Source organism: Solanum stenotomum, chromosome 10, assembly GCF_019186545.1.
Source record: "Solanum stenotomum isolate F172 chromosome 10, ASM1918654v1, whole genome shotgun sequence".
NCBI lineage: Eukaryota > Viridiplantae > Streptophyta > Magnoliopsida > Solanales > Solanaceae > Solanum > Solanum stenotomum.
In genome coordinates, this window is record NC_064291.1 from 31,657,827 (window position 1) to 31,669,448 (window position 11,622).

Below are 11,622 nucleotides of genomic sequence, written 5' to 3' on the forward strand. Positions count from 1 at the left end.
AATGGCAATTATCCTTGGGAAGTTGATATTATCTGGTGTAACGACGCGATGTGTGGACAATTTTAACACACAAACCGACTCTCATTCAAGACTCAATTGTCTCCTTCTTAGCCCATTCGCAGCTCAAGAAATCAAAAGTTGACTCATGTCAATCTTTCAAACATCTACTTATGATTTGTTTACTGCTCTTGCTCTAAAAGTCATTTCAGTTTCCCCAGGACATCAACACAGATGCAGTTTACCAACATCATAGACACAACTGTAACAATTAATGAATTAGACCAAACATGGAATCTGCATCTTTAGAAACAAAAATGAACACAAGTTAGTTCACTTTAGCCAAATAATTACGGGTCTAAAATAGACACGCAGCTTACTACATATTACAAACATCTTTGCAATTCTCATGATCAAGGCTATAACCTTAGGGTTCATTTACCATATCCGATGAAAATCACTATTAGTGTATTTTGTCCTCCTGCCCATTTCCTCTAAAAGCCTGATTCACATTCTTTATCTTTCCAGATGCAACCTTGGGCAGCTGTAGAGCGTTCTGACTTCGAGAAATTAATCAAAATTTGCATGAGAACTGTAACAGTCATGAGAGCAGCTGATATTGCAACACCCTTCCATGACGACAACAAGGCAGTTGCTTGTAAGATTTTTATGGTTCTAAGATAAGAATGCATGCCCAAGATGCAACTATATGTTATTTAGGAGAGACAACAGATAGTTTGATATAAGAAAGGAATTGAAATATCCCCGGCATAATCATAAAGTATCTTACCACAAGGGATTTGATTGGGTGGCATTGCCTTGCAACTTTTCTTCTCCAAAAGTGTCTTCGGTAATATGTTTGTCCAATAACTTACTGGTGGAAAGCAGGTCACAAGACAACACCAAAAGTGCTTTTTAGACATCACAAATAAGCACAAGAAAGGGTCATTCCACAAAAAATATTTTGGCAAGGATAATTTTCTTATTGAAGGAATTTTGGCAAGGATACGTAACAAGGACAAACCTTAGCCACATAGATATCTCTACACCATTGGGCTATGGCATCATCATTTTCAGGCAGATCCTTCATCTCATGCTGCTTGAGATACACATGCACCTACGCAAAAGCAAAAAAAATCAACTAAACACTAGAAGAAAATAAACCACTATCTCAACACATTTTTAAGTGCTACAAGGCACCACAAAGATACAAGGCTTAATGTTGTGGCTTCATTAACATCTATGAATAGGATAGGCGAAATGGTCTGATGGACCCTTATACTTGTATGAGTTTGTATTTTAGACTCTTCTACTTGATCTTTTGTCAACTGAACCCTTAAACCTAATTAAAATGAGACTTTTAAACCCTTCTGACCATTGACCGAGCTTATGTGGCATTTATTTTGCTAACTCATTACAGCGCGTGCTATCACATTTTAAAAGACGAGTGAGAGCACTGAATTCGCTTTAGAAAATATTAAATAAAATAAATAAAATAAAATAAAAAGTTCCCAACCCCTCCTTCCATTGTCGTCCCCAAAACCCTAGCCACTATCAAATTTACTAGCTTCAGCAAACCCATCAATTAAAGTATCATAAACAACCTCATTTGGTTCTACACCTGCTTTGGACATTTCATCAAAGACATCAACAATATCAAAAACCCTACTCCTACACACGTAAGTCATAACTAGTAATTAGGCAGAGAAGGTAGAACCTCAAGGTTTAAATCTCAATTGAGTGTTTTGGCAAGTTTTAGCGGTGCCGAAAGTTTCGGATGTTGAACAAGGAAGCATTCAATGGCGATTTCGCTCCAGTAGCTATGGATCTTACATGGTGGTTATTTGGTGATTTGAGTGATGACGATGAACATTAATTGAGCGATTTCGCTCTGATAGCTATGAATCTTCCATGGTGGTTATTTATTGCTTTAACTGACAGATGATGACGAGAAATTGAGAAGAGAGTAAATAGATTTTTTTTTCGGAGTTCGGGTTTGAGTTTTGACTGTTCGTGGTCTTATTCTTTCAGACTCAAAAATCTGCCACAATCCAACATTAAGAAAACGTTGTCGGTTCATGTCAGTTAGTCAAATGCTACCTATCAAGAAACCCCCAACTTGTGGTTTTTGAGATTCATTATCATTTTTCGAAGAAGAAAGGAATTAGGGGAATGGAGATGGCGTTAATGGTGGTTGTGAGTTGAGGGAGGCGGATGACTGGTGAAAGATAAAACTATTTTATTTTATTTTTTAAATCGGAAACTTCTTTTTTTTATCTCTTATATGGAGTAACATTTTTGGTTAATAATTTAAAAATAGCTATGAAATAATTATGACATGACATTAATATATCTGATGTGGTTATGACATGTCATTTATGTAAGGGAGAGTGAGCTACACACATAGTTGGAGGGGCTTAAAAGTCTTATTTTAATTGAGTTTAAGGGATCAATTGACAAATGATTAAGTAAAAGGGTCTGAAATACAAACACATACAAGTACAAGGATCCACCAGACCATTTCACCAATAGGATATGCCGAACTCCTCTTTTTCCATTGGCATGCATTGGAACTCCCACATCACACATCAGTTGTGGCAAGCATAAGCAAGAAGTTCTTTCAAAATGCACTGGCCGTTAACCTAAACTTCCACTCTCATCCACAAGAGATCCACTTCACTGTCCCTATTAAGATTCCTCTAGGACTTCCACTTCAAGTACATTTACTGAAGCCCATCTTAAAGTCTGAAACAAGCTTAAGAATCCTATTAGGTTCGGCTCTGGACGATCTTACAAAAACAGCTGTTGAGTCGCATTGACAGGATGCAATTATGTCATTAAGAATCAAATTAGAGTCATCACTAGAAATAATAATCAAATCTACTCCCTCCTTCCCAACTTGTTTGGCACTACTACTTCCTTAGTAGTCCCAATCCAAAAAGAAACGCAAATTTCTATGTCCAGAAACAATTAACATTAAACTTCCATTTTACCCAGAACTAGAAGCTTTTACAACCACACAAATGTTATGGCATGTTTAAAACCACAAGTTTCAAAAGTCTTATAGCCACACCGTTGTGGCATATTTAACCTTTCTGCCAAGTCAAATGTACCAAGCAAATTGGAACAGGAGTTTTTTTTCTGTAAATATCCATTGGCAGAGAAGGAAAAAAAGAAACAGAGTTCCAACTTAATGGATAGTTTTATTTACCACAGAAGGCTGCCCGTTGAAGAGTTTCAGCATTGTAGGTGCAGGTGAACTTTTGGAGATGCATATTGTTGCATCATAAATAGCTGGAACAAATGAGTGCATGAATTACAGCAGTAACAAAACCCTGAAACCAACAAAATACAAAGACACCACTTCAGGATATATACTAAAGAGATTGCAACGCAACGAAAGAATCGAGTTAAAGTGGAATAGAATCCATTATAAACTTGGGAAAAATCTGTTTGGCATGCCTTAATCGGTGTATTGCATTAGAGGCAACCTTGACAAATACAATAGTGTGATCTGTGAATCTGAAAGAATCAGTCTCTTATTTATATTTCAATGGTTTTCTCTTCCTTTTCTTTTTTGAGAGCGCATTATTAACAAAGAAACAAGGAGTTGTCAAAAACATCTACAACGTATTTAGATTGCTACAATTTTAAAGTTAGAAAATCCAATCTCCTAGTTCTTCATTACTCGATTATTTAAGAGTACAACAAGTCATCCACCATCTCTTGTAATTGTCTGCAAATTTTGAGATCCAGGCAATCGGCAAGATTATCAGATTTACTAAGTGTAGTGACCCTTTCTCTCTTTTATTTTGTTCTTACCTTTTTCAATATAGGCAACTATACTCGAATTTCAAACTGCGATTTTGACATATAGAAGGTTTTTATACGTCTAAAACACTGCAGAAGCAACTACACCCACCAGCTAATTCTTAGGCTAAGCTCCTCATGGCACACTTAGCTTCTTCCAACGGGGCAATGGGTTGTTTGACAGTATTCTTCTTGAATAAAGAATTTCAAAAGATAATGATTAGGGAAGCAAAAAACCGCCAAGTGATTTCTCCTCTTTTGTTGAAGCCTTGGCGGATAGAGTTACCTGGTACCTATGCTAGAGCAGGCACTTTGTAGATTGATCGAGGTGCGCACAGGTTGACTTGAATACCATCATAATAAAAGTAAAAGAGTAAACAAAAAAAAATATATTGATCACTCAATTAAACTACCCAGCAAAGCAGCAACTTAATTGTCCGTACACTAATAACACTATTACACTGTCGTAAACATCAAACTGGAAAGCACAATACCAAAAAAAAAAAAGAACATGAGACCAAGCAGCCTACACAGTTCTGCAATTTAAAAGCTGTAGTGAAAGGAAAACAGTGTAGTATTACCTAATCTAGAAGCAGGAAACACTTGGATATCCATAAACAAAAAATTGATGAGCAATCATCTAGCATTGTTTCCATGCAGCTGAGCAGCTCTTAGACTAGGCTCATCCTGAAGTGACATAAGATGCTGGATGTTATTCGTATCCTGTAAATTACAAAGTGCAAAACTGGAAGACAACGGACAAACCTGCAAACCATATGTGAAGCTCGGCTGCCTAAAATCCAAATGCCCCTATATAAATGAAAGAATCATTTAAAAAAATTCATGCTCTGAATCATAATTTCTAGCCAATAATGTTAAGTAGCGGCATACATACTAGTCCTGGAATGCTTTGTTGAGACCCAAAAAAACCATCATGGCCAGGTGCAATTGTATTGAGTTGTCCCTGCAGCATGATTAGAAGAAATTTCGTTTACTTGGATCTTAATCTAATTTGTAAAGAAAATCTAACTTAATAGACCCATATCACATACCAGTCCTTGCATAGTCTGTTGGTTAACATAATAGCCATCATGGGGAGGTTCCATCAAATTCAACTGTATCTACCAGTGAACACTAATTAGAGATCATAACAATAGAAAATCACAAAATTCTTTGTACAGACTAATTCTCTTTTTGTGAGATCAAGCAATAATCAGAAATGTGATTTAGAGATTGTAACCTACCAGTCCCTGCACATTCTGATGTGTACCATAATAGCCATTCAACGTCATTCCACCCACAGTAAGATTATCCTATAACCAGCAAAGTAATAAAATTAACATATCACCAAAGTCTCACACGAGCAAAAAGGACATGTAGCAAGTCCCAACATTTCTGAAAGGTTTAAAACTACCACTGCTTGTAGAAAGGATTTATCATATACTGAAAGCATTTCTTATGGACTTTGCTATAGGCAACAAAATAATAAATACAGTGCTAAGAAACAAACCATTTGTTGTAAGCTGTCTTGAGCTTCAACGATTGCAGCTTCTGGTTCAGAGTGCACCTGAGATACCATTATGTCAATGGTCACGTCAAAGGAGCCAAATTATTATAAAAAGTTATGCTAAAGACAATCAATGATCCTAAAACTAACCTTCCGTTTCTTGTTTGTATTTTTCTTCCTACTTGTTTTGGTAGCATGAATCCCTTGAGTATCTTCTTCAAGATCACAAAGTCCAACAGCACTGCTACTACATTCTGTTAATGCAGAACTTCTATTGTTAACATTCACACAGTTCTTTAGAGCTTCATCTAGGGCACGGAAGGCAATGCCGTAACTCTCCTCAGATAAAGAACCCTCCTCACCCAGTTCAATTGCCCTTCTACATAGATCATTGTATCTTTGTACTCTGGTTTGAATTCTTTCAGTCCCCTCAAACATTAACTGTATATTCTTTGCATCTTTGGTCCACCTCTTCAAAATATATTGGGATGGGATGATTGAAAGACCACACATCTGAAGAACAATCATTGCATGCCTACAGAGGAAACCATTGTATTCAAATAGAAGGCACGAACAAGAAACATCTGATCTTGCCTCATTCCACGTGACCATAAAATTTTCATCTTTCTCGCAGTCATCAACTCTAAAAGTTACATTTTCCCCATTTTCAGCTTCCTTCTTTGGATGACACCCAACTACACCCAATACTTCAACTTGAAATTTCTTAAAGATTGTATGTGTATAAATTGTTGACATCTGCTTTTCCCACGGTGAAGGTGATTTCAAAGCTGGTTGTTTGTGCAATGTATCAAAGTCTGCTATTGATTCCTCTTCATATCGATTTTGCAGAATCATTCCATATTGTCTCATAAACTCTTTGAGACTGATTTTCTTATGAATGTACTTGTCAAAGAAGGAGCTTACACTCTCCGACCGTTGAGCTGTTGACATTCCAGCCATAAAACTGCCTCTCATGTAAGCTGGAATCCACTTTTTGCGGTCCTCATACAGTGTATGAATCCATTCATTCTCTTGCAGTTCAAATCTGCTAACCATCTTCCACCATCTTAAATCAAATTGTTCATCAGTTACCGACTTAAATATACACTTGCTGAATTTTTGCATGAAATTCTCATGCTGCTTTACTACATGAGCAAGTATTTCCGGGATTCTTTCAAGCACATGCCAAAGCGCAAAGCAGTGACTTGAACATGGGAAAACTTCTTCAAGAGCGGATTTGAGTGACTTATCTTGATCAGTGATTATCACTTTTGGAGCCTGCCCACCCACTGCTCTAAGCCACGTCTTCATTAACCACACAAATGTTGGTTTGGTCTCATCTGCTATAAGTGCACATCCAAGCAACATAGGTTGACAATGATGGTTTACCCCAATTAAAAGAGCAAACGGCATCTTCTCATTGCTTTTCATATAGCTGGTATCAAAGAAAACCACATCACTAAAGCTGACATAGTCTTTCCTACTTTTGGCATCAATCCAGAATAAGTTCCTTAAGCGTTGATCTTCATTGAGATCAATTGCATAAAAGAAATATGGATTTTCTTTCTGGATATGCATGAAATACTCGAGCATAACTTGAGCATCTCCCTCTTCTAATGACAAGCACCGACCTTTGTCAAACTGGTAATTTAAATCATTAGTCAGCAAGCCAACTTCTTGACTTCCACCACATTGTCTAGACATCTCAACATACATCTTTCTTGTTCGTTCACTAACAGCATTAAGAATATCAATGTTATTTTTCTCTGCAAGTTTAACATTCCTGTGGATTCGGAAATGATAAGCCAAGGCTGGTAAAAGCTCATGATTATGATCTTTTATAAACTCGTGGATATACCATTTTCCATCACGCTTTCTCTTAACATGCATGCTTGCTTTGCAATCAGTCTTTTTGACACTAGGACGCCTACTACTGCCAGTATCTGATTCTGGAGTCGTGCCATATCTAGAACATGCAAATTTAGCATCGATAAATTCTTTTGATTTCTTGGAGCGACGGCTGTTCTTAATTGAGGTTGTGAATCCCATGGACTTGGCATACTCTTGGTAAAATGCATACGCAGCCTCATGGGACTCAAATTCTATCCCATCATGTGGCTCAAAATCTGCATGTTCTTCAACTCCAGTAATACTTCTCTTTGGAGAACGAGAAACTCCGCCATCCCTACTGTGACATGACTTATCTACAGCATCAACCATATCACCAATCAATTGAACACTACTTTGCACAACATCGCCATGATCAACCATTTTTTGGACAACATTTCAGTTCTTTTTGCTTAATCATGTTGTGTGAAAAGTTCTTCAAGAGTTATTTCCATGAGAAATCAATCTTCTCCAGCAATAGCTGGAGAGTAGAAAATGCCAAGTCAGTACTAAAAAATTACTTTTTCTTGTTGATAGATCTGCACTAAACATTAAACAATTTAAAGTATGCAAAAGTTTCAAGTAATCTAACTCACCTTCGTGAACAAACTTAAAAATCAACAGACTAAAGTTGACCTGAACCTTGTTTACAATCCACAGTTCAGCAGCAAGTTGAAACCCAAGTTTAGCACCCACGAAGAGAAATGTTTCTACTTTATTCCTACAATAAGCAAATGAGTTATGATATACAAAAATTTGTCTGCAATATCGTACAAAATAAGAGATGCCTTTTAACTATGCTTAAGCCAGTACATTTTGAATTCCAAATGGATATCACATGAAGTGGAGTAAAATAATAATAATAAACTGCAATGTGTTGAATAGTTTTCTTTAGTGGATTCATTTCTCTCAAAAAAGCAGCTTTCAAGCAGCCCAGCTAGAAAAAAACCATGATTTCATTCTTAAAAATAACAATTAATCCAAATGGGATAGTAACTGAAAGAATTCAAGCCAACTCAGAAAACTTATCAAGTGATGATGATGCCTAAAAGAAGGCTATCATTTCTTAAAGGTATTAAAATGGACTGGTAAATTTAAGAATTTTAGAGCAACAAAGGAGGAAACACTCAGATCAAGAATGATAAATTAGGCTCAGTATAGATACTTAAATACAAATAGCTAACAAAATTATTCCAATCCAACTGAGATTTGAATGAACATGCCAAAAAAATAAAAAATCACAACTATATCAAAAACATAGTAAACTGATAGGATTTCAACCGATGTGACTATGAATCTAAAATGAACAGGACATCAAACTGAAAGGATGAGATGTTAAATTCTAAATAGGCAAACGACAGCATTTGAGCCAAAGTAACTACAATAAAAGCATGATTTATAAGCAGAAATTAAACTATGCTTTTCTGAACAAGATTAGGCTACATCAAAATCATGAAACTGATTCAGAGTAGCATATCACCACTTCACATACACATATCCAGATCAAATTCAAATAAAAACAAACAGAAGTAAGAATGGAAAGCTAACATTTGAATAAGCACATAAACATTGAGACAAATCAACTGCTAAATAGTAGACTAAAGCTAAAACAAAAGTAGAACTAATAAACAAGTATACCTCAGCGACACCGGAACAACGACCTCGAAACGATGAGCTTCGCCGCAAAAGAAGCTTTTGAATTCCAATATTTCGAGAGAGATTTTAGGATTTTTGAGGGATTTGGGGGGAAATCGAGGGGGGATTCCTGATGAAAATTTGAGTAATGTACGAATTGAACTCGGATTTGGAATGAAATTCTGATTTGGGGGAAATGACGAGATGAAGAACGAAGTGGTAAAACCTGGCTCGGTTCGAGAAGGTTCTTGGTACGAATTCCGTGTTCTCCGTGTGGGATTGTACTGGCTTGGATGAGAGTCAATTAGGGTTAGGATTTCTGGTTCAAGCGTGGGAAAGAAGAAGAGACAGGGTGTAGGGTCGGGTAGTACGTGTATATATGAGTATGTATTTTTGCTGAAACAGTGGGAAATTGGGTTGGGTTGGGTTAAAGCAGATTTGGGTTAGTAAGAAAAGGGTGGTAAGTATTACTTTATTATTACGGTCTGTTTGGTCATGCTATATGAAATCATGAAATGAAATTGAAGTTTTGCTTGGATATGTCATATGAAATTTTTGTGTCGTATATTTTCTCATAAACATAAGAATCTCATAAGTTGTAAAACTATTAAAATAATCCTAATTATTTATTCAATCTTATCAAATAAATAAAAAATTATAAAATCGCATAATAAATTATTACAAAGCTATTTTTCTCCACTTAAGTAACTATTTCATCTAATTTTAATTGATCAAACTTTAATTTAGTAAAAAAAAATTGAACATAAATTATAGTGTACTAGTCTTTAATATAATTTTTCCACATAGTACGAACAATCTCCTCACGTTGAACTTGCATTTCTCGATCATATGACCGAGAAGACGAAGCAACATTGTTACTTTGAGCCATTTGTTGGTCAATATCATCCACAACTATATTTTCATGCTCATAGACCATAAATATTTCATCACTCATTTGGTATTCTCGCAAATAATTATGTAACACTGCACAAACTATGACAATTTCACTTGTGTGTCACTATCATAATGATTCATGCTTTGTTTCACTTGTGTGTAATTATACATTTTCAGTGCATTAATTTCGTGTTAAAAATCAAACATATTGGAAATAGTGATTATCAAACATATATCACCAATTTTGTCTTTTTTTTTTTTTCATATTAAATTGCTTCAAACATTTTCATATGTAACCGAACGAGATGTTTTTTTAATTATGAAAAATTGAAAAAGTATTACTCCCTCCGTTCTTATTTATATTCACCAAATCAATTTCTACTTTATCATTTATATTCACCAAATTTAAAGTAATAATAAATTTTATGTTGGTGAGAATAATAAATTTTTAAAAATAATGATGTGATTATAAATTTTATTTACATATGAAATAAATGGCTAGTAGATATAAATGTGAAGTTGTTTTAACAAAATATAAATTTGTGGGTCAATTTTTATATTTAAAAATTTCAAATCATGATATGGAATTCTCATATCATGATTTTTGGAGAATATGAAATTTCATCTTATGATATGAAATAATGAGATGAAATTAGCATGAAATTGCATGTCCAAATGCTGATTTCATCTCACGATTTCAAATCATGATGATATCGCATGGTCAAACATCTACTTAATCAGAAATCTCGATTTTAAGTTCTTTTGGGTATGAAGTAGTCTTTGTTAGAAAGTGTTTTATCTCTAATGTGAGACTTTTCGATGCAAATTCAAATTTAGTCAGATACCAAAATGGGCGTCAAACACGAGAATTAAAAAAAATGTGGTTAGAATTGGACTTAATAAACGGCCAAGTGATTACAACTATACTCAAATTAGATTTAAAACGTCGCAAAATTGAATTGAATTAATTGACTTAATTCTGCTACAATTTGAAATTGACATTTATTAGTAATTATATATTTGAGTTTCTTAGCTTCAACAATATAAAATAATTATTTTGAACATACCAAATTATTTATTTTAAAAAAGACAAATTATGCAATTTAATCAATTTTTTAAATATTTTTTTAGAAAATAAAATGCACACTTACACATAGACGATAATGTGCACGTTTTGCTACTTTTTTATACTATGAATTTTTTTCTTTTTATGGTTTGTCATTTTTTATTTTTTTTTTGGAAAAATGGGAATTTGATCTTAGGTCAGATAAAATCTCCCATGATGTAAATTTCATAATTCAGTCAGCCATTCAAATTTATTTATTTTTAAAAAAAATTCATAAGGTATTTATTTCACATCAATGACTAGAGTTTTCTTGAGTTGCTATAGAGAAGACCGTTAAAGAGAATTCCTATTTTATTTTCGTGCGTGTCTTTCAATGGTTCTATTCTATTTTCTTTGAGAATCCTTCTAAAAACATTTTGAGGTTTATTTTGATAGAAAAGAGCTCAAGAAAGAATAGAGAGAAGAATATTCCTTTCAAGACTATCCAAAGTGTTTCTCTAAATTCTTCAGCAAGCCACTACGCCACCAAACGGAAGCAAAGTTGCATGGGAATTGTGAAAGCTACTCATCTTTAAGGTAGGTTATGCTTTACTCATCTCTTATACTTAGTTAGTGACATGTACTATGTTGTAGAGATGCAATGGATAACATATTTAGGCGCCCAAGCATAAAAATTTGGGTGTTGACCTTAAAAATACTCTAAGTTAAATATATAAATTGTTGCAATCTTCATGTGTTTCTGACTTTATGATTTAACTTTAGAATGGTAACATTGAATGAGATATTTAGAAATTACATAGTATTTTAAAGACTAGAATCAGCTGTG

The 11,622-nt window shown here is 34.6% G+C and overlaps 1 protein-coding gene across 6 annotated transcripts; it reads right to left on the bottom strand.

Moving 5' to 3' along the window:
• Window positions 1-276: 276 nt before the first annotated feature.
• Window positions 277-9,178, bottom strand: LOC125841186 (protein FAR-RED IMPAIRED RESPONSE 1). 6 transcript variants are annotated; one of them, XM_049520256.1, is made up of 13 exons: window positions 8,840-9,178; window positions 7,798-7,922; window positions 5,465-7,682; window positions 5,318-5,374; window positions 5,052-5,120; window positions 4,860-4,928; window positions 4,703-4,771; window positions 4,573-4,617; window positions 4,389-4,494; window positions 3,209-3,332; window positions 1,022-1,114; window positions 788-871; window positions 277-672 (listed from the first exon to the last, which is right to left on the bottom strand). In XM_049520256.1, the coding sequence occupies exons 3-9, from the start codon at window positions 7,583-7,585 to the stop codon at window positions 4,444-4,446; spliced, it is 2,481 nt and encodes an 826-aa protein (XP_049376213.1). In that variant the 5' UTR covers window positions 7,586-7,682; window positions 7,798-7,922; window positions 8,840-9,178; the 3' UTR covers window positions 277-672; window positions 788-871; window positions 1,022-1,114; window positions 3,209-3,332; window positions 4,389-4,443. The 6 variants fall into 6 exon arrangements, with proteins under 6 accessions (XP_049376213.1, XP_049376218.1, XP_049376214.1 ...); XM_049520261.1 differs by having other exon boundaries at window positions 4,860-4,922; window positions 8,840-9,175; XM_049520257.1 differs by having other exon boundaries at window positions 277-626; window positions 8,840-9,175.
• Between the last annotated feature and the right edge of the window lie 2,444 nt (window positions 9,179-11,622).